Source organism: Dendrobates tinctorius, unplaced genomic scaffold (assembly GCF_039654945.1).
Source record: "Dendrobates tinctorius isolate UK_male_01 unplaced genomic scaffold, ASM3965494v1 ptg000157l, whole genome shotgun sequence".
In the NCBI taxonomy this organism is placed as follows: Eukaryota; Metazoa; Chordata; class Amphibia; order Anura; family Dendrobatidae; genus Dendrobates; species Dendrobates tinctorius.
This window is the reverse complement of record NW_027361824.1, coordinates 295063-322974: the sequence shown is the minus strand read 5'-3', so window position 1 is coordinate 322974 and position 27912 is coordinate 295063. Positions and strand designations below refer to the sequence as shown.

The 27912-nt window shown below is 52.7% G+C and overlaps 2 protein-coding genes across 5 annotated transcripts; both read left to right on the top strand.

The window, feature by feature from the left end:
- Nucleotides 1-743: 743 nt before the first annotated feature.
- LOC141051423 (uncharacterized) lies at nucleotides 744-3386 on the top strand. The gene has a single exon (XM_073548358.1). It carries the CDS (start codon nucleotides 744-746, stop codon nucleotides 3384-3386), a length of 2643 nt encoding a protein of 880 aa, XP_073404459.1.
- LOC141051496 (radial spoke head 1 homolog) lies at nucleotides 3323-27428 on the top strand. Of its 4 annotated transcripts, none has more exons than XM_073548423.1 (9): nucleotides 3323-3524; nucleotides 15149-15262; nucleotides 15337-15442; nucleotides 16558-16648; nucleotides 17072-17207; nucleotides 17422-17493; nucleotides 25161-25281; nucleotides 26025-26189; nucleotides 27285-27428. In XM_073548423.1, the coding sequence occupies exons 1-9, from the start codon at nucleotides 3474-3476 to the stop codon at nucleotides 27293-27295; spliced, it is 867 nt and encodes a 288-aa protein (XP_073404524.1). In that variant the 5' UTR covers nucleotides 3323-3473; the 3' UTR covers nucleotides 27296-27428. The 4 variants fall into 4 exon arrangements, with proteins under 4 accessions (XP_073404524.1, XP_073404523.1, XP_073404525.1 ...); XM_073548422.1 differs by having other exon boundaries at nucleotides 17314-17493; XM_073548424.1 differs by lacking the exons at nucleotides 25161-25281; nucleotides 26025-26189; nucleotides 27285-27428 and adding an exon at nucleotides 24830-25102 and having other exon boundaries at nucleotides 17314-17493.
- Nucleotides 27429-27912: the final 484 nt, after the last annotated feature.

Genomic DNA, 27912 nt, shown 5'->3' with positions numbered 1-27912 from the left:
ACTAGTCATCACGATTTGCTTCGATCCCGGATGAGCCCCCTAGATATGGAAATGGTGGAGAAAGCCAGGCAAGATGGAGATGTATGACTTTTCTTTTACTTTCGACATATCCCCCAAATCTTTTAATATTGCTTTTGACGTCTCTTGCAAGCCTCCTCCTGTGCCCGTTGCTCCTCCTGTGCCCGCAGCTCCCCCTGTGCCTGCAGCCCCCCGGTGCCCGCAGCTCCCCCTGTGCCCACAGCTCTTCCCGTGACCACAGCTCCCCCCGTGCCCTCAGCTCCCCCGGTGCCCGCAGCTCCCCCGGTGCCCGCAGCTTCCCCGGTGCCCTCAGCTCCTCCTGTGCCCGCAGATCCCCCGGTGCCCGCAGCTCCCCCCGTGTCCGCAGCTCCCCCGGTGCCCGCAGCTCCCCCCGTGCCCGCAGCTTCCCCGGTGCCCGCAGCTCCCCCCGTGCCCGCAGATCCCCCGGTGCCCGCAGCTCCCCCCGTGTCCGCAGCTCCCCCGGTGCCCGCAGCTCCTCCCGTGTCCGTAGCTCCCCCCGTGCCCGCAGCTCCCCCGGTGCCCGCAGCTCCCGTGTCCGCAGCTCCTCCCGTGTCCGCAGCTTCCCCCGTGTCCACAGCTCCCCCGTGCCCGCAGCTCCCCCCGTGCCCGCAGATCCCCCGGTGCCCGCAGCTCCTCCCGTGCCCGCAGATCCCCCGGTACCCGCAGCTGTGCCCGCAGCTCCCCCCGTGCCCGCAGCTTCCCCCATGTCCACAGCTCCCCCCGTGCCCACAGCTCCCCCCGTGCCTGCAGATCCCCCGGTGCCCGCAGCTCCACCCGTGCCCGCAGATCCCCCGGTACCCGCAGCTGTGCCCGCAGCTCCCCCCGTGCCCGCAGCTCTCCCCCGGTGCCCGCAGCTCCTCCTGTGCCCGCAGCTCCTCCCGTGCCCGCAGATCCCCTGGTACCCGCAGCTGTGCCCGCAGCTCCCCCGGTGTCCGCAGCTCCTCCTGTGCCCGCAGCTCCCCCTGTGCCCGCAGCTCCTCCTGTGCCCGCAGCTCCCCCTGTGCCCGCAGCTCCTCCTGTGCCCGCAGCTCCTCCTGTGCCCGCAGCTCCCTCTGTGCCCGCAGCTCCTCCCTGTGCCCGCAGCTCCTCCTGTGCCCGCAGCTCCCCCTGTGCCCGCAGCTCCTCCTGTGCCCGCAGCTCCCCCTGTGCCCGCAGCTCCTCCTGTGCCCGCAGCTCCTCCTGTGCCCGCAGCTCCCTCTGTGCCCGCAGCTCCTCCCTGTGCCCGCAGCTCCTCCTGTGCCCGCAGCTCCTCCCTGTGCCCGCAGCTCCTCCCTGTGCCCGCAGCTCCCCCGGTGCCCGCAGCTCTTCCCTGTGCCCGCAGCTCCCCCGGTGCCCGCAGCTCTTCCCTGTGCCCGCAGCTCCCCCGGCGCCCGCAGCTCCTCCCTGTGCCCGCAGATCCCCTGGTGCCCGCAGCTCCCCCGGTGCCCGCAGCTCTTCCCTGTGCCCGCAGCTCCTCCCTGCGCCCGCAGCTCCTCCCGGTGCCCGCAGCTCCTCCCGGTGCCCGCAGCTCCTCCCTGTGCCCGCAACTCCTCCCTGTGCCCGCAACTCTTCCCTGTGCCCGCAGCTCCTCCCGGTGCCCGCAGCTCCCCCGGTGCCCGCAGCTCTTCCCTGTGCCCGCAGCTCCTCCCTGCGCCCGCAGCTCCTCCGGTGCCCGCAGCTCCTCCCTGTACCCGCAGCTCCCCCGGTGCCCGCAGCTCTTCCCTGTGCCCGCAGCTCCTCCCGGTGCCCGCAGCTCCCCCGGTGCCCGCAGCTCTTCCCTGTGCCCGCAGCTCCTCCCTGCGCCCGCAGCTCCTCCGGTGCCCGCAGCTCCTCCCTGTACCCGCAGCTCCCCCGGTGCCCGCAGCTCTTCCCTGTGCCCGCAGCTCCTCCCGGTGCCCGCAGCTCCTCCCTGTGCCCGCAGCTCCTCCCTGTACCCGCAGCTCCCCCGGTGCCCGCAGCTCCTCCCTGTACCCGCAGCTCCCCCGGTGCCCGCAGCTCTTCCCTGTGCCCGCAGCTCCTCCCTGTGCCCGCAGCTCCCCCGGTGCCCGCAGCTCTTCCCTGTGCCCGCAGCTCCTCCCTGTGCCCGCAGCTCCTCCCGGTGCCCGCAGCTCCCCCGGTGCCCGCAGCTCTTCCCGGTGCCCGCAGCTCCCCCGGTGCCCGCAGCTCCTCCCGGTGCCCGCAGCTCCCCCGGTGCCCGCAGCTCCTCCCTGTACCCGCAGCTCCCCCGGTGCCCGCAGCTCCTCCCTGTACCCGCAGCTCCTCCGGTGCCCGCAGCTCCTCCCTGTACCCGCAGCTCCCCCGGTGCCCGCAGCTCCTCCCTGTACCCGCAGCTCCCCCGGTGCCCGCAGCTCCTCCCTGCGCCCGCAGCTCCTCCCTGCGCCGGCAGCTCCTCCCGGCGCCGGCAGCTCCTCCCGGCGCCCGCAGCTCCTCCCGGCGCCCGCAGCTCCTCCCTGCGCCGGCAGCTCCTCCTGTGCCCGCAGCTCCCCCGGCGCCCGCAGCTCCTCCCTGTACCCGCAGCTCCTCCCTGTGCCCGCAGCTCCTCCCTGTGCCCGCAGCTCCTCCCTGTACCCGCAGCTCCTCCGGTGCCCGCAGCTCCTCCCGGCGCCCGCAGCTCCTCCCTGTACCCGCAGCTCCTCCCTGTGCCCGCAGCTCCCCCGGTGCCCGCAGCTCTTCCCGGTGCCCGCAGCTCCTCCCGGTGCCCGCAGCTCCCCCGGTGCCCGCAGCTCTTCCCGGTGCCCGCAGCTCCCCCGGTGCCCGCAGCTCCTCCCGGTGCCCGCAGCTCCCCCGGTGCCCGCAGCTCCTCCCTGTACCCGCAGCTCCTCCGGTGCCCGCAGCTCCTCCCTGTACCCGCAGCTCCCCCGGTGCCCGCAGCTCCTCCCTGTACCCGCAGCTCCCCCGGTGCCCGCAGCTCCTCCCGGCGCCCGCAGCTCCTCCCTGTGCCGGCAGCTCCTCCCGGCGCCCGCAGCTCCTCCCTGTGCCGGCAGCTCCTCCCGGTGCCGGCAGCTCCTCCTGTGCCCGCAGCTCCCCCGGCGCCCGCAGCTCCTCCCTGTACCCGCAGCTCCTCCCTGTGCCCGCAGCTCCTCCCTGTACCCGCAGCTCCTCCGGTGCCCGCAGCTCCTCCCGGCGCCCGCAGCTCCTCCCTGTACCCGCAGCTCCTCCCTGTGCCCGCAGCTCCTCCCGGTGCCCGCAGCTCCTCCCGGTGCCCGCAGCCCGCTCCGCTCTGGAGATCACAGGCTCCTGCGGCCCCGGGGATTAACATAAATGGCCGCGAGGCTTCCGTCGGTCATGTGACACCATCTCCATGGAAACTCACAGCAGCCGTACGGCGGGACGCATCTCCATGGAGACCAAACGCGTCTCCTTGGTAACGCGAAACTGCAGCTACAAAAAGGAGAGGAGATCAGAGACGGCGGAGCCCGGACCGGGACAGCGAGCACCGGACAGCGGCAGCGGCCATGTCTGACCTGGAGTCCGACTTCGAGGAGGAGGCTGAGCCGGATCAGGGGGTGAGAAACCGGATTATAAGGGAGGTACAGGGGGTGTCTGGATTATTAGGGGTACAGGGGGTGTCTGGATTATTAGGGGTACAGGGGGTGTCTGGATTATTAGGGAGGTACAGGGAGTGTCTGTATTATTAGGGAGGTACAGGGGGTGTCTGGATTATTAGGGGGTACAGGGGGTGTCTGGATTATTAGGGGGTACAGGGGGTGTCTGTATTATTAGGGGTACAGGGGGTGTCTGGATTATTAGGGGTACAGGGAGTGTCTGGATTATTAGGGAGGTACAGGGAGTGTCTGTATTATTAGGGAGGTACAGGGGGTGTCTGGATTATTAGGGGGTACAGGGGGTGTCTGTATTATTAGGGGTACAGGGGGTGTCTGGATTATTAGGGGTACAGGGAGTGTCTGGATTATTAGGGAGGTACAGGGGGTGTCTGGATTATTAGGGAGGTACAGGGGGTGTCTGGATTATTAGGAGGTACAGGGGGTGTCTGGATTATTAGGGGGTACAGGGGGTGTCTGGATTATTAGGGGGTACAGGGGGTGTCTGGATTATTAGGGTTACAGGGGGTGTCTGGATTATTAGGGAGGTACAGGGGGTGTCTGGATTATTAGGAGGTACAGGGGGTGTCTGGATTATTAGGGGATACAGGGGATGTCTGGATTATTAGGGGGTACAGAGGGTGTCTGGATTATTAGGGGATACAGGGGGTGTCTGCATTATTAGGGGGTACAGAGGGTGTCTGGATTATTAGGGGGTACAGGGGATGTCTGGATTATTAAGGGGTACAGAGGGTGTCTGGATTATTAGGGGGTACAGGGGGTGTCTGTATTATTAGGGTTACAGGGGGTGTCTGGATTATTAGGGAGGTACAGGGGGTGTCTGTATTATTAGGGGGTACAGGGAGTGTCTGTATTATTAGGGTTACAGGGGGTGTCTGGATTATTAGGGAGGTACAGGGGGTGTCTGGATTATTAGGGTTACAGGGAGTGTCTGGATTATTAGGGGGTACAGGGGATGTCTGGATTATTAAGGGGTACAGAGGGTGTCTGGATTATTAGGGGGTACAGGGGGTGTCTGTATTATTAGGGTTACAGGGGGTGTCTGGATTATTAGGGAGGTACAGGGGGTGTCTGTATTATTAGGGGGTACAGGGAGTGTCTGTATTATTAGGGTTACAGGGGGTGTCTGGATTATTAGGGAGGTACAGGGGGTGTCTGGATTATTAGGGTTACAGGGAGTGTCTGGATTATTAGGGTTACAGGGGGTGTCTGTATTATTAGGGTTACAGGGAGTGTCTGGATTATTAGGGTTACAGGGAGTGTCTGGATTATTAGGGAGGTACAGGGGGTGTCTGTATTATTAAGGGTTACAGGGGGTGTCTGTATTATTAGGGTTACAGGGGGTGTCTGTATTATTAGGGTTACAGGCGGTGTTTGTATTATTAGGGGGTACAGGAAGTGTCTGTATTATTAGGGTTACAGGGATTGTCTGGATTATTAGGGAGGTACAGGGGGTGTCTGGATTATTAGGAGGTACAGGGGGTGTCTGGATTATTAGGGGGTACAGGGGGTGTCTGTATTATTAGGGTTACAGGGGGTGTCTGGATTATTAGGGAGGTACAGGGGGTGTCTGTTATTAGGGTTACAGGGAGTGTCTGGATTATTAGGGAGGTACAGGGGGTGTCTGGATTATTAGGGAGGTACAGGGGGTGTCTGGATTATTAGGAGGTACAGGGGGTGTCTGGATTATTAGGAGGTACAGGGGGTGTCTGGATTATTAGGGGGTACAGGGGGTGTCTGTATTATTAGGGTTACAGGGGGTGTCTGGATTATTAGGGAGGTACAGGGGGTGTCTGTATTATTAGGGTTACAGGGAGTGTCTGTATTATTAGGGAGGTACAGGGGGTGTCTGGATTATTAGGAGGTACAGGAGGTGTCTGGATTATTAGGGAGGTACAGGGGGTGTCTGGATTATTAGGAGGTACAGGGGGTGTCTGTATTATTAGGGGGTACAGGGAGTGTCTGGATTATTAGGAGGTACAGGAGGTGTCTGGGTTATTAGGGGTACAGGGGGTGTCTGGATTATTAGGGGTACAGGGGGTGTCTGGATTATTAGGAGGTACAGGAGGTGTCTGGATTATTAGGGGTACAGGGGGTGTCTGGATTATTAGGGGTACAGGGGGTGTCTGGATTATTAGAGGGGTACAGGGGGTGTCTGGATTATTAGGGGTACAGGGGGGTGTCTGCATTATTAGGGAGGTACAGGGGGTGTCTGGATTATTAGGGAGGTACAGGGGGTGTCTGGATTATTAGAGGGGTACAGGGGGTGTCTGGATTATTAGGGGTACAGGGGGTGTCTGTATTATTAGAGGGGTACAGGAGGTGTCTGGATTATTAGGGGTACAGGGGGTGTCTGTATTATTAGGGTTACTGGGGGTGTCTGGATTATTAGGGGGTACAGGGGGTGTCTGTATTATTAGGGTTACAGGGGGTGTCTGAATTATTAGGGAGGTACAGGGGGTGTCTGTATTATTAGGGTTACAGGGAGTGTCTGGATTATTAGGGTTACAGGGGGTGTCTGGATTATTAGGGAGGTACAGGGGGTGTCTGTATTATTAGGGGTACAGGGGGTGTCTGTATTATTAGAGGGGTACAGGAGGTGTCTGGATTATTAGGGGTACAGGGGGTGTCTGTATTATTAGGGTTACTGGGGGTGTCTGGATTATTAGGGGGTACAGGGGGTGTCTGTATTATTAGGGTTACAGGGAGTGTCTGGATTATTAGGGTTACAGGGGGTGTCTGGATTATTAGGGAGGTACAGGGGGTGTCTGTATTATTAGGGAGGTATAGGGGGTGTCAGTATTATTAGGGAGTACAGGGAGTGTCTGGATTATTAGGGGGTACAGGGAGTGTCTGGATTATTAGGGGGTACATGGGGTGTCTGGATTATTAGGAGGTACAGGGGGTGTCTGGATTATTAGGAGGTACAGGGGGTGTCTGTATTATTAGGGTTACAGGGGGTGTCTGGATTATTAGGGAGGTACAGTGGGTGTCTGTATTATTAGGGTTACAGGGGGTGTCTGTATTATTAGGGTTACAGGGAGTGTCTGGATTATTAGGGTTACAGGGGGTGTCTGGATTATTAGGGAGGTACAGGGGGTGTCTGGATTATTAGGGTTACAGGGAGTGTCTGGATTATTAGGGTTACAGGGGGTGTCTGTATTATTAGGGTTACAGGGAGTGTCTGGATTATTAGGGTTACAGGGAGTGTCTGGATTATTAGGGAGGTACAGGGGGTGTCTGTATTATTAAGGGTTACAGGGGGTGTCTGTATTATTAGGGTTACAGGGGGTGTCTGTATTATTAGGGTTACAGGCGGTGTTTGTATTATTAGGGGGTACAGGAAGTGTCTGTATTATTAGGGTTACAGGGATTGTCTGGATTATTAGGGAGGTACAGGGGGTGTCTGGATTATTAGGGAGGTACAGGGGGTGTCTGGATTATTAGGAGGTACAGGGGGTGTCTGGATTATTAGGGGGTACAGGGGGTGTCTGTATTATTAGGGTTACAGGGGGTGTCTGGATTATTAGGGAGGTACAGGGGGTGTCTGTTATTAGGGTTACAGGGAGTGTCTGGATTATTAGGGAGGTACAGGGGGTGTCTGGATTATTAGGGAGGTACAGGGGGTGTCTGGATTATTAGGAGGTACAGGGGGTGTCTGGATTATTAGGAGGTACAGGGGGTGTCTGGATTATTAGGGGGTACAGGGGGTGTCTGTATTATTAGGGTTACAGGGGTGTCTGGATTATTAGGGAGGTACAGGGGGTGTCTGTATTATTAGGGTTACAGGGAGTGTCTGTATTATTAGGGAGGTACAGGGGGTGTCTGGATTATTAGGAGGTACAGGAGGTGTCTGGATTATTAGGGAGGTACAGGGGGTGTCTGGATTATTAGGAGGTACAGGGGGTGTCTGTATTATTAGGGGGTACAGGGAGTGTCTGGATTATTAGGAGGTACAGGAGGTGTCTGGATTATTAGGGGTACAGGGGGTGTCTGGATTATTAGGGGTACAGGGGGTGTCTGGATTATTAGGAGGTACAGGAGGTGTCTGGATTATTAGGGGTACAGGGGGTGTCTGGATTATTAGGGGTACAGGGGGTGTCTGGATTATTAGAGGGGTACAGGGGGTGTCTGGATTATTAGGGGTACAGGGGGTGTCTGCATTATTAGGGAGGTACAGGGGGTGTCTGGATTATTAGGGAGGTACAGGGGGTGTCTGGATTATTAGAGGGGTACAGGGGGTGTCTGGATTATTATGGGTACAGGGGGTGTCTGTATTATTAGAGGGGTACAGGAGGTGTCTGGATTATTAGGGGTACAGGGGGTGTCTGTATTATTAGGGTTACTGGGGGTGTCTGGATTATTAGGGGGTACAGGGGGTGTCTGTATTATTAGGGTTACAGGGGGTGTCTGAATTATTAGGGAGGTACAGGGGGTGTCTGTATTATTAGGGTTACAGGGAGTGTCTGGATTATTAGGGTTACAGGGGGTGTCTGGATTATTAGGGAGGTACAGGGGGTGTCTGTATTATTAGGGAGGTACAGGGGGTGTCTGTATTATTAGGGGGTACAGGGAGTGTCTGGATTATTAGGGGGTACAGGGAGTGTCTGGATTATTAGGGGGTACATGGGGTGTCTGGATTATTAGGAGGTACAGGGGGTGTCTGGATTATTAGGAGGTACAGGGGGTGTCTGTATTATTAGGGTTACAGGGGGTGTCTGGATTATTAGGGAGGTACAGTGGGTGTCTGTATTATTAGGGTTACAGGGAGTGTCTGGATTATTAGGGAGGTACAGGGGGTGTCTGGATTATTAGGGAGGTACAGGGGGTGTCTGGATTATTAGGAGGTACAGGGGGTGTCTGGATTATTAGGAGGTACAGGGGGTGTCTGGATTATTAGGGGGTACAGGGGGTGTCTGGATTATTAGGGTTACAGGGGGTGTCTGGATTATTAGGGAGGTACAGGGGGTGTCTGGATTATTAGGGTTACAGGGGGTGTCTGGATTATTAGGGAGGTACAGGGGGTGTCTGTATTATTAGGGTTACAGGGGGTGTCTGGATTATTAGGGAGGTACAGGGGGTGTCTGGATTATTAGGAGGTACAGGGGGTGTCTGGATTATTAGGAGGTACAGGGGGTGTCTGGATTATTAGGGGATACAGGGGATGTCTGGATTATTAGGGGGTACAGAGGGTGTCTGGATTATTAGGGGATACAGGGGGTGTCTGCATTATTAGGGGGTACAGAGGGTGTCTGGATTATTAGGGGGTACAGGGGATGTCTGGATTATTAGGGGATACAGGGGATGTCTGGATTATTAAGGGGTACAGAGGGTGTCTGGATTATTAGGGGGTACAGGGGGTGTCTGTATTATTAGGGTTACAGGGGGTGTCTGGATTATTAGGGAGGTACAGGGGGTGTCTGTATTATTAGGGGGTACAGGGAGTGTCTGTATTATTAGGGTTACAGGGGGTGTCTGTATTATTAGGGTTACAGGGAGTGTCTGGATTATTAGGGTTACAGGGGGTGTCTGGATTATTAGGGAGGTACAGGGGGTGTCTGGATTATTAGGGTTACAGGGAGTGTCTGGATTATTAGGGTTACAGGGGGTGTCTGTATTATTAGGGTTACAGGGAGTGTCTGGATTATTAGGGTTACAGGGAGTGTCTGGATTATTAGGGAGGTACAGGGGGTGTCTGTATTATTAAGGGTTACAGGGGGTGTCTGTATTATTAGGGTTACAGGGGGTGTCTGTATTATTAGGGTTACAGGCGGTGTTTGTATTATTAGGGTTACAGGCGGTGTTTGTATTATTAGGGGGTACAGGAAGTGTCTGTATTATTAGGGTTACAGGGATTGTCTGGATTATTAGGGAGGTACAGGGGGTGTCTGGATTATTAGGGAGGTACAGGGGGTGTCTGGATTATTAGGGGGTACAGGGGGTGTCTGGATTATTAGGGGGTACAGGGGGTGTCTGTATTATTAGGGTTACAGGGGGTGTCTGGATTATTAGGGAGGTACAGGGGGTGTCTGTTATTAGGGTTACAGGGAGTGTCTGGATTATTAGGGAGGTACAGGGGGTGTCTGGATTATTAGGGTACAGGGGGTGTCTGGATTATTAGGAGGTACAGGGGGTGTCTGGATTATTAGGAGGTACAGGGGGTGTCTGGATTATTAGGGGGTACAGGGGGTGTCTGTATTATTAGGGTTACAGGGGGTGTCTGGATTATTAGGGAGGTACAGGGGGTGTCTGTATTATTAGGGTTACAGGGAGTGTCTGTATTATTAGGGAGGTACAGGGGGTGTCTGGATTATTAGGGAGGTACAGGGAGTGTCTGGATTATTTGGAGGTACAGGGGGTGTCTGGATTATTAGGAGGTACAGGGGGTGTCTGGATTATTAGGGGATACAGGGGATGTCTGGATTATTAGGGGGTACAGAGGGTGTCTGGATTATTAGGGAGGTACAGGGGCTGTCTGGATTATTAGGGGGTACAGGGGGTGTCTGGATTATTAGGGGGCACAGGGGGTGTCTGGATTATTAGGGGGTACAGGGGGTGTCTGGATTATTAGGGGGTACAGAGGGTGTCTGGATTATTAGAGCGGTACAGGGGGGTCTGGATTATTAGGGGGTACGGGGGGGTCTGGATTATTAGGGGATACAGGGGATGTCTGGATTATTAGGGGGTACAGGGGGGTCTGGATTATTAGGGGGTACAGTGGGTGTCTGGATTATTAGGGGGTACAGGGGGTGTCTAGATTATTAGGGGATACAAGGGATGTCTGGATTATTAGGGGGTACAGGGGGTGTCTGGATTATTAGAGCGGTACAGGGGGGTCTGGATTATTAGGGGGTACGGGGGTGTCTGGATTATTAGGGGATACAGGGGATGTCTGGATTATTAGGGGGTACAGGGGGGTCTGGATTATTAGGGGGTACAGGGGGTGTCTGGATTATTAGGGGGTACAGGGGGTGTCTGGATTATTAGGGGATACAAGGGATGTCTGGATTATTAGGGGGTACAGGGGGTGTCTGGATTATTAGGGGGTACAGAGGGTGTCTGGATTATTAGGGAGGTACAGGGGGTGTCTGGATTATTAGGGGATACAGGGGATGTCTGGATTATTAGGGGGTACAGGGGATGTCTGGATTATTAGGGGATACAGGGGATGTCTGGATTATTAGGGGGTACAGGGGGTGTCTGGATTATTAGGGGGTACAGAGGGTGTCTGGATTATTAGGGGGTACAGGGGGTGTCTGGATTATTAGGGGGTACAGGAGGTGTCTGAATTATTAAGGAGTTACAGGGGGTGTCTGGATTATTAGGGGATACATGGGATGTCTGGATTATTAGGGGGTACAGGGGGTGTCTGGATTATTAGGGGGTACAGGGGGTGTCTGAATTATTAGGGAGGTACTGGAGGTGTCTGGATTATTAGGGAGGTACAGGGAGTGTCTGGATTATTAGGGAGGTACAGGGGGTGTCTGGATTATTAGGGGGTACAGGGAGTGTCTGGAATATTACGGGGTACAAGGGGTGTCTGGATTATTAGGGGATACAGGGGGTGTCTGGATTATTAGGGAGGTACAGGGGGTGTCTGGAATATTAGGGAGGTACAGGGAGTGTCTGGATTATTAGGGGAGGTATAGGGAGTGTCTGGATTATTAGTGGAGTACAAGGGATGTCTGGATTATTAGGGGGGTACAGGAGGTAGCTGGATTATCAGGGAGTGTCTGGATTATTAGAGGGGTACAGGGGGTGTCTGGATTATTAGAGGGGTACAGGGGGTGTCTGGATTATTATTAGAGAGGTACAGGGGGTGTGTGGATTATTAGGGGGGTACAGGGGGTGTCTGGATTATTAGGGTTACAGGGGGTGTCTGGATTATTAGGGAGGTACAGGGGGTGTCTGTATTATTAGGGTTACAGGGAGTGTCTGGATTATTAGGGAGGTACAGGGGGTGTCTGGATTATTAGGGAGGTACAGGGGGTGTCTGGATTATTAGGAGGTACAGGGGGTGTCTGGATTATTAGGGGGTACAGGGGGTGTCTGGATTATTAGGGTTACAGGGGGTGTCTGGATTATTAGGGAGGTACAGGGGGTGTCTGTATTATTAGGGTTACAGGGAGTGTCTGTATTATTAGGGAGGTACAGGGGGTGTCTGGATTATTAGGGAGGTACAGGGAGTGTCTGGATTATTTGGAGGTACAGGGGGTGTCTGGATTATTAGGAGGTACAGGGGGTGTCTGGATTATTAGGGGATACAGGGGATGTCTGGATTATTAGGGGGTACAGGGGGTGTCTGGATTATTAGGGGGTACAGAGGGTGTCTGGATTATTAGGGGGTACAGGGGGTGTCTGGATTATTAGGGGGTACAGGAGGTGTCTGAATTATTAAGGAGTTACAGGGGGTGTCTGGATTATTAGGGGATACAGGGGATGTCTGGATTATTAGGGGGTACAGGGGGTGTCTGGATTATTAGGGGGTACAGGGGGTGTCTGAATTATTAGGGAGGTACTGGAGGTGTCTGGATTATTAGGGAGGTACAGGGAGTGTCTGGATTATTAGGGAGGTACAGGGGGTGTCTGGATTATTAGGGGGTACAGGGAGTGTCTGGAATATTACGGGGTACAAGGGGTGTCTGGATTATTAGGGGGTACAGGGGGTGTCTGGATTATTAGGGAGGTACAGGGGGTGTCTGGAATATTAGGGGGTACAGGGGGTGTCTGGATTAATTGGAGAGGTACAGGGGGTGTCTGGATTATTAGGGAGGTACAGGGAGTGTCTGGATTATTAGTGGAGGTATAGGGAGTGTCTGGATTATTAGTGGGGTACAAGGGATGTCTGGATTATTAGGGGGGTACAGGAGGTAGCTGGATTATCAGGGAGTGTCTGGATTATTAGAGGGGTACAGGGGGTGTCTGGATTATTAGAGGGGTACAGGGGGTGTCTGGATTATTAGAGAGGTACAGGGGGTGTGTGGATTATTAGGGGGTACAGGGGGTGTCTGGATTATTAGAGGGGTACAGGGGGTGTCTGGATTATAAGGGAGGTACAGGGAGTGTTTGGATTATTAGGGGGTACAGGGAGTTTCTGGATTCTTAGGGGAGTTACAGGGAGTGTCTGGATTATTAGGGGAGGTACAGGGGGTGTCTGGATTATTAGGGGGGTACAGGGGGTGTCTGGATTATTAGGGGGGTACAGGGGGTGTCTGGATTATTAGGGGAGGTACAGGGGGTGTCTGGATTATTATGGGGGTACAGGGGGTATCTGAATTATTAGGGGGTACAGGGGGTGTCTGGATTATTAAGGGTTACAGGGGGTGTCTGGATTATTAGGGGGGTACAGAGAGTGTCAGAATTATTAGGGGGTACAGGGAGTATCTGGACTATTAGGGGAGGTACAGGGGGTGTCTGCATTGTTAGGGCAGGTACAGGTAGGATCTGGATTATTAGATGAGGTACATGGGGTGTCTGGATTATTAGGGGGTACAGTAGTTGTCTAGATTATTAGGGGGGTGCAGGGAGTGTTTGGATTATTAGTGAGGTATCGGGGGTGTCTGAATTATTAGGGGTACAGGAGGTGTCTGGGTTATAGGGGGGTACAGGGGGTGTCTGGATTATTAAAGGAGGTACAGGGAGTGTCTGGATTATTAGGGAGGTACAGGGGGTGTCTGTATTATTAGGGTTACAGGGGGTGTCTGTATTATTAGGGTTACAGGGAGTGTCTGTATTATTAGGGTTACAGGGGGTGTCTGTATTATTAGGGTTACAGGGGGTGTCTGTATTATTAGGGTTACAGGGAGTGTCTGTATTATTAGGGAGGTACAGGGGGTGTCTGGATTATTAGGGAGGTACAGGGAGTGTCTGGATTATTTGGAGGTACAGGGGGTGTCTGGATTATTAGGAGGTACAGGGGGTGTCTGGATTATTAGGGGATACAGGGGATGTCTGGATTATTAGGGGGTACAGGGGGTGTCTGGATTATTAGGGGGTACAGAGGGTGTCTGGATTATTAGGGGGTACAGGGGGTGTCTGGATTATTAGGGGGTACAGGAGGTGTCTGAATTATTAAGGAGTTACAGGGGGTGTCTGGATTATTAGGGGATACAGGGGATGTCTGGATTATTAGGGGGTACAGGGGGTGTCTGGATTATTAGGGGGTACAGGGGGTGTCTGAATTATTAGGGAGGTACTGGAGGTGTCTGGATTATTAGGGAGGTACAGGGAGTGTCTGGATTATTACGGAGGTACAGGGGGTGTCTGGATTATTAGGGGGTACAGGGAGTGTCTGGAATATTACGGGGTACAAGGGGTGTCTGGATTATTAGGGGGTACAGGGGGTGTCTGGATTATTAGGGAGGTACAGGGGGTGTCTGGAATATTAGGGGGTACAGGGGGTGTCTGGATTAATTGGAGAGGTACAGGGGGTGTCTGGATTATTAGGGAGGTACAGGGAGTGTCTGGATTTTTAGGGGAGGTATAGGGAGTGTCTGGATTATTAGTGGGGTACAAGGGATGTCTGGATTATTAGGGGGGTACAGGAGGTAGCTGGATTATCAGGGAGTGTCTGGATTATTAGAGGGGTACAGGGGGTGTCTGGATTATTAGAGGGGTACAGGGGGTGTCTGGATTATTAGAGAGGTACAGGGGGTGTGTGGATTATTAGGAGGTACAGGGGGTGTCTGGATTATTAGAGGGGTACAGGGGGTGTCTGGATTATAAGGGAGGTACAGGGAGTGTTTGGATTATTAGGGGGTACAGGGAGTTTCTGGATTCTTAGGGGAGTTACAGGGAGTGTCTGGATTATTAGGGGAGGTACAGGGGTTGTCTGGATTATTAGGGGGGTACAGGGGGTGTCTGGATTATTAGGGGGGTACAGGGGGTGTCTGGATTATTAGGGGAGGTACAGGAGGTGTTTGGATTATTAGGGGAGGTACAGGGGGTGTCTGGATTATTAGGGGAGGTACAGGGGGTGTCTGGATTATTATGGGGGTACAGGGGGTATCTGAATTATTAGGGGGTACAGGGGGTGTCTGGATTATTAAGGGTTACAGGGGGTGTCTGGATTATTAGGGGGGTACAGAGAGTGTCAGGATTATTAGGGGGTACAGGGAGTATCTGGACTATTAGGGGAGGTACAGGGGGTGTCTGCATTGTTAGGGGAGGTACAGGTAGGATCTGGATTATTAGATGAGGTACATGGGGTGTCTGGATTATTAGGGGGTACAGTAGTTGTCTAGATTATTAGGGGGGTGCAGGGAGTGTTTGGATTATTAGTGAGGTATCGGGGGTGTCTGAATTATTAGGGGTACAGGAGGTGTCTGGGTCATTAATGCGGGTACAGGGGGTGTCTGGATTATTAGGGGGGTACAGGGGGTGTCTGGATTATTAAAGGAGGTACAGGGAGTGTCTGGATTATTAGGGGGGTACAAGGAGTGTCTGGATTATTAGGGGGGTACAGGAGGTGTCTGGATTTTTGTGCTGTTTCTGGTCTATGGAGCTGGCAGCGGAGCAGACATGGCGGCCATGCTCTGGACTCACTGTCGTCCCCTCTCTTCCCTCAGGAATATGACGGGGAGAGGAATGAAGCCGGTGAGAGACACGGACACGGAAAAGCGCGACTTCCAAACGGAGACACTTATGATGGGCTTTACGAGGGCGGCCGGCGGCACGGCCAGGTGAGCACATTAACCCCGTAACCCCTGGTGTATGCAGGTTATTTCCTTGGCTGATGACTCTTTCCTCTCCGCAGGGGACGTATCGTTTCAAGAATGGTGCTCGCTACTTAGGAGAATATTACCAAAACCGCAAACACGGCGCCGGAACCTTCCTGTATCCGGACGGGTCCAAATATGAAGGTGACGAGGCAGCACCGGCGGATTGTGGGCGGTCTCCGTCCATTGGCCCCTGCGGCGGTCTCTGTCCGTCGGCCATTGTGGCGGTCTCTATCCATCGGCCCCTGCGGCGCTTGGCGGTCTCCGTCCATCGTCCCCTGCGGTGGTCTCCGTCATCTGCCCTTGTGGCGGTCTTCGTCCATCGGCCCTTGTGGCGGTCTCCGCCCATCGGCCCCTGCGGCAGTCTCCGTCCATCATCCCTTGGAATGGTCTCCGTCCATCGGCCCTTGCTACGGTCTCCCTCCATTAGCCCCTGCGGCGGTCTCTGTCCATCGACCCTTGTGGCGGTCTCCGTCCATCAGCCCTTGTGGCAGTCTCCCTCCATTGGCCCCTGCGGCGGTCTCTGTCCATCGGCTCTTGTGGCGGTCTCCGTCCATTGGCCCTTTTGGTGGTCTCCATCCTTCGGCCCTTGTGGCGATCTCCCTCCATTGACCTCTGCGGCGGTCTCCGTCCATCGACCCTTGTGGCGGTCTCCCTCCATTGGCCCCTGCAGTGGTCTCCGTCCATCGGCCCTTGTGGCGGTCTCCGTCCATCGGCCCTTGTGGCGGTCTCCGTCCATCGGCCCTTATGGCGGTCTCCCTCCATTGACCCCTGCAGCGATGTCCATCCATTGGCCCCTGCGGCGGTCTCCGTCCATCAGCCCTTGTGGCGGTCTCCGTCCATCGGCCCTTGTGGCAGTCTCCGTCCATCGGCCCTTGTGGCGGTCTCCGTCCATCGGCCCTTGTGGCGGTCTCCGTCCATCGGCCCTTGTGGCGGTCTCCGTCCATCGGCCCTTGTGGCGGTCTCCGTCCATCGGCCCTTGTGGCGGTCTCCGTCCATCGGCCCTTGTGGCGGTCTCCGTCCATCGGCCCTTGTGGCGGTCTCCGTCCATCGGCCCTTGTGGCGGTCTCCGTCCATCGGCCCTTGTGGCGGTCTCCGTCCATCGGCCTTTGTGGCGGTCTCCGATCTGCGACCCCCACCCAGGTGGGAAGTTGTAGTTTTCCATCATCTGAAGAGCCACTGTTCAGACACCACTCAGTTAACCCATTCAGCCCCATTACTGCTGATTGATGACCCTGGTGGTCTTCCGTTGTGTGCAGGTGACTGGGTGGACGACCAGAGACAAGGTCAGGGCGTGTACAGATATGCCAATGGAGACACCTACAATGGAGACTGGCTCGCCCACCAGAGGTATGCCGGGGGTCTTGGGGTAAATGAACTGACATGGGTGTAGGGGGTCAGGGGAAATAAAAAACGTGATCATAACTCTCATCATCCCACGTCCAGATATAAAAATGAGTCCCGTGCAGTACCACCCTCCACCTTCATGCTCAGCGCAGCATTCCTGTAGACTCCAATGCAACAGCGCCCCCAGCACTGCCCAGACGTCTATAGGGGAGCAGTGACCATGGCAGGAGCGTGTCTCTAGGCAGTGTGGGCCTGATGATGAGCGTGGTGGAGACTGGCTCAGTGGGCAGGAGCACAGTGCTGAGATATGGGGTGCGGTGCAGGGTGGTCACTGCTCCTCAACGGGCCGGTCGCCGCAGGATAAAGCTTTTGCTCAGTCCCCGGCCCCCTGAAGTCAATAACTGGGGTCTCGCTCTTCTTCTTCAGGCACGGGCAGGGGGTCTACACCTACGCCGACACCGGATCCAAGTACATGGGCACCTGGGTGAACGGTAAACAGGACGGGGCCGGAGAGCTGGTCCATCACCATCACCGCTACCAGGGGAAGTTCTCTAAGAACACGGTGAGTGACAGCACAGGTCTCGCTGAAGGGCCGTTACAGTGTAGCAGCGTCGGCTCCTCTGTGAGCTCTCCACTGTCCGGGTCTGAACCGTCATCTTCACTGACAGATCTGGGAGATGGAGCTGAATGGACCCGACAGCCTGAAGGTCACAGATCCTGACTTCTCCCAGTGGCCGCCGGCCCCGACATTTCTCATCTCCTCCATCTCTTCACAGATCCTGGGCCCCGGCAAATACATATTTGACATCGGCTGCGAACAACATGGATCCTATGTGCAGGCGGAGCAGGTGAGAGCCGCGCGCCAGGTGTCACCCCCCCCAATCCCCCATTCTGGGGTGACCACCAGTGCTCCAGTCACACCCAGAGCTGCGCTCACGATTCTGCTTCCCACATCACAATACATGGCATTCTGCCGCACTGCATGGTGGGTGATCTGTGACTACAACTCCCACAATGCACTGTGGCGGGAAGTAAAAGTCTGAGATTTCTACATTTCTGTTTTTTTTTCAGGCAAGATGGGGTGCAGAGTGCACATTAATGAGACAAAATGAACTTTTTTACATTTACCAAATGGCTGCAATGAAACAAAGAGTGAAAAATGTAAAGGGGTGTGAATACTTTCCATACCCACTGTAGATGAGGACAGAGAAGCCCCCGGAGGTGGATGTGGGGGGCACATACTTTCTCCATATTAATGTCTATGGATGTAGATGAGGACAGAGAAGCCCCCGGAGGTGGATGTGGGGGGCACATACTTTCTCCATATTAATGTCTATGGATGTAGATGAGGACAGTGAAGCCCCCGGAGGTGGATGTGGGGGCACATACTTTCCTCCATATTAATGTCTATGGATGTAGATGAGGACAGTGAAGCCCCCGGAGGTGGATGTGGGGGGCACATACTTTCTCCATATTAATGTCTATGGATGTAGATGAGGACAGTGAAGCCCCCGGAGGTGGATGTGGGGGGCACATACTTTCTCCATATTAATGTCTATGGATGTAGATGAGGACAGTGAAGCCCCCGGAGGTGGATGTGGGGGGCACATACTTTCTCCTTATTAATGTCTATGGATGTAGATGAGGACAGTGAAGCCCCCGGAGGTGGATGTGGGGGGCACAAACTTTTCTCCATATTAATGTCTATGGATGTAGATGAGGACAGTGAAGCCCCTGGAGGTGGATGTGGGGGGCACATACTTTTCTCAATATTAATGTCTATGGATGTAGATAAGGACAGAGAAGCCCCCGGAGGTGGATGTGGGGGGCACATACTTTCTCCATATTAATGTCTATGGATGTAGATGAGGACAGTGAAGCCCCCGGAGGTGGATGTGGGGGGCACATACTTTTCTCAATATTAATGTCTATGGATGTAGATAAGGACAGAGAAGCCCCTGGAGGTGGATGTGGGGGGCACATACTTTCTCCATATTAATGTCTATGGATGTAGATGAGGACAGTGAAGCCCCTGGAGGTGGATGTGGGGGGCACATACTTTTCTCAATATTAATGTCTATGGATGTAGATGAGGACAGAGAAGCCCCCGGAGGTGGATGTGGGGGGCACATACTTTCTCCATATTAATGTCTATGGATGTAGATGAGGACAGTGAAGCCCCCGGAGGTGGATGTGGGGGGCACATACTTTTCTCAATATTAATGTCTATGGATGTAGATAAGGACAGAGAAGCCCCCGGAGGTGGATGTGGGGGGCACATACTTTCTCCATATTAATGTCTATGGATGTAGATGAGGACAGTGAAGCCCCCGGAGGTGGATGTGGGGGGCACATACTTTCTCCATATTAATGTCTATGGATGTAGATGAGGATAGTGAAGCCCCCGGAGGTGGATGTGGGGGGCACATACTTTCTCCATATTAATGGCTATGGATGTAGATGAGGACAGTGAAGCCCCCGGAAGAGGATGTGGGGGGGCACATTCTTTTCTCAATATTAATGTCTATGGATGTAGATAAGGACAGTGAAGCCCCCGGAGGTGGATGTGGGGGGCACATACTTTCTCCATATTAATGTCTATGGATGTAGATGAGGACAGTGAAGCCACCGGAGGTGGATGTGGGGGGCACATACTTTCCACCATATTAATGTCTATGGATGTAGATGAGGACAGTGAAGCCCCCGGAGGTGGATGTGGGGGGCACATACTTTCCACCATAGTAATGTCTATGGATGTAGGTGAGGACAGAGAAGCCCCCCTCTCTCTACATTGCTGTGTCCTCTCTCTACATTGCTGTGTCCTCTCTCTACATTGTGGTGTCCTCTCTCTACTTTGTGGTGTCCTCTCTCTACTTTGTGGTGTCCTCTCTCTACATTGCTGTGTCTTCTCTCTACATTGCTGTGTCCTCTCTCTACATTGTGGTGTCCTCTCTCTACTTTGTGGTGTCCTCTCTCTACATTGTGGTGTCCTCTCTCTACTTTGTGGTGTCCTCTCTCTACATTGCTGTGTCCTCTCTCTACTTTGTGGTGTCCTCTCTCTACATTGTGGTGTCCTCTCTCTACATTGTGATGTCCTCTCTCTACTTTGTGGTGTCCTCTCTCTACTTTGTGGTGTCTTCTCTCTACATTGCTGTGTCCTCTCTCTACTTTGTGGTGTCCTCTCTCTACTTTGTGGTGTCCTCTCTACTTTGTGGTGTACTCTCTCTACATTGTGGTGTCCTCTCTCTGCATTGTGGTGTCCTCTCTCTGCATTGTGGTGTCCTCTCTCTACATTGTGGTGTCCTCTCTCTACATTGTGGTAACATAGTAACATAGTTATTAAGGTTAAAGGGAGACTTTAAGTCCATCTAGTTCAACCCATATCCTATCCTAACTTGCCCTAACATGTTGATCCAGAGGAAGGCAAAAAAACCCCATGTGGCAAACAGTAAGCTTCACATTGGGGAAAAAAATTCCTTCCCGACTCCTCATCCGGCAATCAGACTAGCTCCCTGGATCAACGCAATATTAAGGAGACTAGTGTATATACCTTGTAATATTATACTTTTCAAGAAAGGCATCCAGTCCCTTCTTACATTTTAGTAGTGAATCACTCATTACAACATCATATGGCAGAGAGTTCCATAGTCTCACTGCTCTTACAGTAAAGAATCCGCGTCTGTGAGTATGCTTAAACCTTCTTTCCTCCAGACGTAGAGGATGCCCCCTTGTCCCCGTCACAGGTCTAAGAGTAAAAAGATCATTAGAAAGGTCTTGGTATTGTCCCCGCATATATTTATACATTGTAATAAGATCACCCCGAAGCCTTCGATTCTCCAAACTAAATAACCCCAAGTGTAATAACCTGTCTTGGTATTGCAGACCCCCTAGTTCCCTAATAACCTTGGTCGCTCTTCTCTGCACCCGCTCCAGTTCAGCTATGTCTTTCTTATACACCGGAGACCAGAACTGTACACAGTATTCTAAGTGTGGTCGCACTAGTGACTCATATAGAGGTAAAATGATGTTCTCCTCATGAGCATCTATGCCTCTTTTAATGCATCCTATTAATTTATTTGCCTTTGCAGCAGCTGCCTGACTCTGGCCACTAAATGTGAGTTTGTCGTCCACCCATACACCCAGGTCTCTTTCAGTGACAGTTTTGCCTAGTGTTTTACAATTAAGCACATAATTATACAACTTGTTCGTTCTACCCAAGTGCATGACCTTATATTTATCCCCATTAAAGCTCATTTGCCATTTATCAGCCCAAGCTTCTAGTTTACATAAATCCTCCTGTAATATAAAATTGTCCTCCTCTGTATTAATTACCCTGCAGAGTTTAGTGTCATCTGCAAATATTGAAATTCTACTCTCTATGCCCCCTACAAGGTCATTAATAAATATGTTAAAAAGAAGCGGGCCCAAAACTGACCCCTGTGGTACCCCACTGCTAACCGTGACCCAGTCCGAGTGTGCTCCATTAATAACCACCCTTTGTTTCCTATCCCTGAGCCATCTCTTAACCCACCTACACTTATTTTCCCCTATCCCCATTGTTCTCATTTTATGTATCAACCTTTTGTGTGGCACCTTATCAAAAGCTTTTGAAAAGTCCATGTACACCACGTCCACTGCATTCCCTTGGTCCAGTCCGGAACTTACCTCTTCATAAAAGCTTATCAGATTAGTCTGACAGGAACGGTCTCTTGTAAACCCATGTTGATATTGGGTCATAAGGTTATTCTTCTCCAGATACTCCAGTATAGTATCTCTTAGAAAACCCTCCAGGATTTTACCCACAGTTGAGGTTAAACTTACTGGCCTATAATTTCCGAGTTCAGTTTTTGTCCCCTTTTTGAATATTGGCACCACATTTGCTATACACCAGTCCTGTGGTACAGACCCTGTTATTATGGAATATTTAAAGATTAAAAATAGTGGTCTATCAATGACTGTGCTTAATTCCTGCAGTACTCGGGGGTGTATCCCATCCGGGCCCGGGGATTTGTCAATTTTAGTGATTTTTAGACGCCGCCGTACTTCCTGCTGGGTTAAGCAGGTGACATTTAATGGAGAATTTTTATCCCTGATCATGTTATCCGTCATGGGATTTTCTTGTGTAAATACTGTTGAAAAAAAGTCATTTAGCACATTGGCTTTTTCCTCATCCTCATCCACCATTTCACCCAGACTATTTTTAAGGGGACCAACACTATCATTTTTTAGCTTCTTACTATTTATGTAGTTAAAGAATATTTTGGGATTATTTTTACTTTCTCTGGCAATGAGTCTCTCTGTCTCAATCTTTGCTGTCTTGATTTGCTTTTTACAGAATGTATTTAATCTTCTGTATTTAGTTAATGCCTCATCACTACCTACTTCCTTTAATTCTCTAAATGCTTTATTTTTATCTCTTATTGCGCCCCTTACACCTCTATTTAGCCATAATGGTTTCCTCCTATTTCTCGCATGTTTATTCCCATACGGTATATATTGTGCACAGCTCCTATTCAGGAGGATAATAAACGTCTCCCATTGTCTTTGTGTATTTTTATGTCTCAGGATATCGTCCCAGTTATTGCACCAAGATCATCTCTCATCCGTTGGAAATTTGCCTTCCTGAAGTTTAGTGTCCTTGTAACCCCTCTACTACACATCTTATTAAAGGATACATGAAAACTTATTAATTTGTGATCACTATTACCCCAGTGACCCCCAACCCTTACATTTGATCTGCGGTCTGGCCTGTTGGATAATATTAGGTCTAGCAGTGCCCCCCCTCTTGTTGGGTCCTGAACCAGTGGTGAAAGGTAATTGTCTCTCATCGTTGTCAGACACCTATCACCTTTGCTGGAACTGCAGGTTTCGGTTCCCCAATGTATTTCAGGGTAGTTGAAGTCCCCCATAATAATGACTTCTCCTTGAGTCGCCGCTTCATCTATTTGCTTTATGAGGATATTCTCTGTTGCTTCCATTATTTTTGGAGACTTATAACAAACCCCTATCAGTAATTTATTATTTTTCCCCCCTCCCCTTATCTCTACCCACAGGGACTCTACATTTTCATTAGATTCATATATATTATCACGCAGGATGGGTTTTAAGGATGATTTTACATATAAACACACGCCTCCCCCTCGCTTATTTGTACGGTCATTTCTGAACAGACTATAGCCCTGTAAATTATCGCCCGGTCGCGGTTCTCATCCGGCCATGTCTCAGATATCCCCACCATGTCAGAATTATGTTCCAACAACATTAACTCCAATTCCTCCATCTTGTTGGCGAGGCTTCTGGCATTAGTATACATGCACTTTATGTATCTCTCTGTACCTCTGTTCTTTCTTAAATTATTAACTGTTCTAACCCCACCCCCCATGCCACCCCCACCCCCAATATCATTATTTGTGCCCAGGTCTCTATCTGCACTGTCTTCCCCTCCTATAAAAGGAATACCCTCCCCCCCGTCCCTAGTTTAAACACTCCTCCAACCTTCTAGCCATTTTCTCCCCCAGCACAGCTGCACCCTCCCCATTGAGGTGCAGCCCGTCCCTAGCGTAGAACCTGTAGCCAACTGAGAAGTCGGCCCAGTTCTGCAGGAACCCAAACCCCTCCTTCCTACACCAATTCCTGAGCCACTTATTAACCTCCCTAATCTCCCGTTGCCTCTCTGGCGTGGCACGTGGTACAGGAAGTATTTCCGAAAATACCACCTTGGAGGTCCTTGCTTTAAGCTTGCAGCCTAATTCCCTGAAATCATCTTTAAGGACCTTCCACCTACCTCTAACATTGTCATTTGTGCCAATGTGCACCATGACCGCTGGATCCTCTCCAGCCCCTCCCAGTAATCTGTCAGCCCGATCAGCGATGTGTCGGACTCGAGCGCCAGGTAGGCAGCACACCGTTCGACGATCCCTGTCTTTGTGACAGATTGCCCTATCTGTTCCCCTAATAATTGAGTCTCCCACTACCAGAACCTGTCTGGCCTGCCCTGCTCTCCTATTTCCCCCCATACTGGAGCAGACACTCCTCCGGCTTTCAGAGGACATGCCTTGCTGCAGCAGTGCTACTCCTGCACTAACACTCCCCTCATCTGCCAACTTAGCAAACTTATTGGGGTGTGCCAGATCCGGACTAGCCTCCCTGGTGCTCTTCCCTCTACCCCGCCTTCTAACTGTCACCCAGCTAGCTGCTTCACTGTCCTGCAGCTCCAACCTAGCATCCCCCCCCCTCATCTATCCCATTGAGCGTCTGCTCAGTGAGCAGAAGACTCCTTTCCATATTGTCTATGGATCTCAGTGTTGCCAGCTGCACATTTAGATCCAGTATCTGGGCTTCCAAATGCACAACGTGCTCACATCTCGCACAGCAGTATGCACCCTCGACCGGCTGTTCAAGGATTTCATACATGCGGCAAGACGTACACTGGATGGCATTGGCAATAGTGGAGCACATCCTAATGGGGATTGCACCAGACAGAAAAGATAATCAAAAATAAAAAGTATTAATAAAATATAACAGCAATTCAGTAATACCTCCCTTGGAAACTCCCTGAATCCAAAGTCACTGAATCACAAGTCACACACTTACCACAGTTCGCACTTACACTCAGGTCACACTCAGCTCGTTCACACTCACTCAGGCAGAAGATTTAAAAGAGGTGTTTTTTTTTTTTTTTTTTTTTTTTTCCCCTTTTACCAGCACACCACCTTGCTGCTCAATGCACTTCCAAAAGGAGTTGAGCCCCAACCAGCTGCCCCTTATAAACCCTTAATTACTGTATGAACTCCCACCCTTAATTAACCCCTTGTGAATATAGTTACACCTCAAGATTTAAATGCAATATAGTTTACCCTTAAAAACACAGATAGTAAAATAAGAGATTAACCCTGAAGAGAGAAAATATAGGTTAAACAAGCCCCCAAAGCCCCGCAAAAATTGAACAGGTAGAAAGCACTCAGCAACCTACAATTCAGCAACTCACACAGGTATTTGTTAAAGGTTTTCCAAATACCTCTTCTCTTCTGGTGTCGTCTCTCTACTTTGTGGTGTCCTCTCTCTACTTTGTGGTGTCCTCTCTCTACTTTGTGATGTCCTCTCTCTACTTTGTGGTGTCCTCTCTCTACATTGTGGTGTCCTCTCTCTACTTTGTGGTGTCATCTCTCTACATTGTGACCGCAGCTGCCTGATCCCAGCCGGAGCAGTGTGGGGGCTCTCTCCGTCCCAGCATACAAGGACCCCCCGGTAATCGAGGGTTCGGTGCTGATCGCGGCCTCTGCTGTATCCCAGGTCCTTGGTGTGCAGTGTGTGTGCATGTGGTTGGTGGAGTGCGGTGCATGCTGATGGGCCCAACACATGGGGGCCACGCGTCAGTAAACTGCGGCACTTACATTAGTCTAATACCGTAGCTCCAGCCGGGGGTCTCCACACCGAGGAATGACATAGTGGTAGATGCGCTGCTGGGGGGGTCATTGTGGCATGTGACCCTTACATTACCCTGTTCATCACACAGGAGAAGGAGGAAGAGGAGGAGGATGAGCCCCTGGCAGTGCCCATAACGCACTGGTATCCGGAGAAGATCAGCATCCTTACCCAGTGGTCACCAACGACGGTGGTGCAGCCGCCCGCCCCAGGTACCGACATATAGAGCTGGCCACCATACAATGCTGAACAATGGGGGTCTGACCTCCAACAACTATAGTCTAAGGCCCAGAGGGAAGATCGGAGAAGATGCCAGTGTGAGCACAGACCATAATCTTCAGGTTCTTCTGTCCTTTTCCTCCGGACCCCTCTGGTCTCCTCTTCCCACTTCAGGTTCTTCCGTCCTCTTCCTCCGGACCCCCCCTGTCCTCCTCCCACTGCAGGTTCCACTGCCCTCCTCCTCCGTTCCCCCTGTGTCCTCCTGTCCCTGCATGTTCCTCTGTCCCCCTCCTCAGGACATCTCTGTCCTCCTCTCCCTGCAGGTTCCTCTGTTTTATTCCTTCAAACCCTCCTATTCTCAACCTGCAGGTATCTCTGTCCTCTTCCTCACACATCAGGTTCCTTTGTCCTCTTCCTCCAGACCCCCCTTTCCTCTGCTTGCAGGTTCCTCTGTCCTCCTCTCACTTCATGTTCCTGTGACCTTTTTTCCCGAACCCCGCTGTCCTCCTCCCTCTTCAGGTTCCTCTATCCTCTTCCTCTGTACCTTCCCCCGTCCTCCCCACACCTCTTCCAGACTTCTCTTTTCACCTCAGGACTCCTCTGCCCTCTTGTGTGTACTCTGTTCCTCGGTGTGACTTTGTGTTGTCAGATGGAGGGTGTGGCAGATCTTTGTGCTGGGGTGGTTCAGGTTCCTCCCCTGCTCATGACCTCACAGGATGTTTCCATCTCCTTGTAGTGGTTGGAGAACCTGATGAGGTCACAGGATCTGACTCCGCTCCTCCGGACGCTCCCGCTCATCCCGAAGATCAGAGCGCAGAGGCGATAGAGGCTCCAGCTCATGAGGAGTCGTCTGAAGTTGTCACTTCATTGGCTGAGCCAGCCCCCACGGAGCACGATGAAGGTGAGAGGTCAGCTGATGAACACCTCCTCAGGCCGTCACTGGGGTTACCATGTAAGACAACAATGTGTGTAACAAAAGCTTGGAACGGATTGATAGGGTGGTGGGCTGGGGGTCTGAATACATTTTAAGGTCCTGTTCTGGTGTCTGAATACATTTTAAGGCTTTCTTTGAGGTCTGAATACATTTTAGGATCCTGGTCTGGGGTCTGAATACATTTTAGGTCCTGCTCTGGGGTCTGAATACATGTCAGGGTCCTGGTCTAGGGAGGTTGGGATTTTTCCTGTTTGGACTTATTCAGGTGTCAGTGATTTTTTTGTCCTCAATGTTCTCAGGTTTTCATCAGTTTTTCTCATCTGCAAAAAAAATCTGCTGAAAGTTTTTCATCTTCTACAATTAGTCAGTGAAAAACAAACAGCACACGGGGGGGACGTCAAGCACACGTATTGGGGGGCATCTAGCACACGTATTGGGGGGCATCTAGCACACGTATTGGGGGGCATCTAGCACACGTATTGGGCATCTAGCACACGGGGGGCATCTAGCACACAGGGGGTGGGCATCCAGCTCACGAGGGGGCATCCAGCGCACGAGGGGGCATCCAGCACACAGAGGGAGGCATCCAGCTCACGGGCGGCATCTAGCACATGAGGGGAGGCATGCAGCATTCCTGGGTGGGCATCCAGCACACGAGGGAGGACATGCCGCACTCTTGGGGGGGTCATGCTGCACTTGGGGGGGTCATGCATGCCCCTCATCCATGCCCCTCATCCAGCTCACGGATGAGGGGCATGCAGCACACGGAGGTTTGGGACATCCAGCACATGGCGGGGGTGCATGCAGCACACAGGGGACATCCAGGCGCTGCCTGATTATTTTCTCTGCACTTACATCGATGACTTTCATTTGGGCAATCCCCCGAGATTTGGTGCAGACCACTCATCTGTCATGTGCCATTTGCAGTAACGTACAATGCCCCTCCTTGGTGATGTCCTGTGTGTTGGCCCCATGTGGCCCCGGCAGTGGCTGCACACGAGACCCCATGACGTCCTTGTTCTTTCCGACCATTAATTTTATCTGTTTCCTTTTCTCTTTCAGACATCGGTTAAGAGAATGAGCGACATAAAAAAGAGTCACTGAAAACATCCGGATCATCTAGAATGGTCGCCGCCTCCTAGACCAGTCCAGACCCTGCAGCCGATTCTACACAACCTCGTCATTAATAAACTGCGTCCAATCCCAGACCGGACCCTGTGGTCATTACCGTCTATAGTGCGCGGCGCATTGCTATCTGATGTCCCTTCACTGTACACCTGTGTTATAGGTGGTGAGTGGATCCAAGTGTGTGCCCCCAGACTGTGCACATCCCTCTATCCAGGCGGTGTGTGGTCTGGGGCTCGGCCCGTTCTGTTAATCCCAATATCCGGCTATGTGTGGTCCGGTCCTCGGCCCATTCTGTTACCCCTTATATCCAGGCTGTGTGTGGTCCAGGGCTCAGCCCGTCCTGTTACCCCCTATCTCAGGGGTGTGTGTGGTTCAGGGCTCAGCCCGTCCTGTTACCCCCTTTCTCAGAGCTGTGTGTGGTCCAGGGCTCAGCCCGTCCTGTTACCCCCTATCTCAGGGCTGTGTGTGGTCCAGGGCTCAGCCCGTCCTGTTACCCCCTTTCTCAGGGCTGTGTGTGGTTCGGGGCTTGGCCCGTTCTGTTACCCCCTATCTCAGGGCTGTG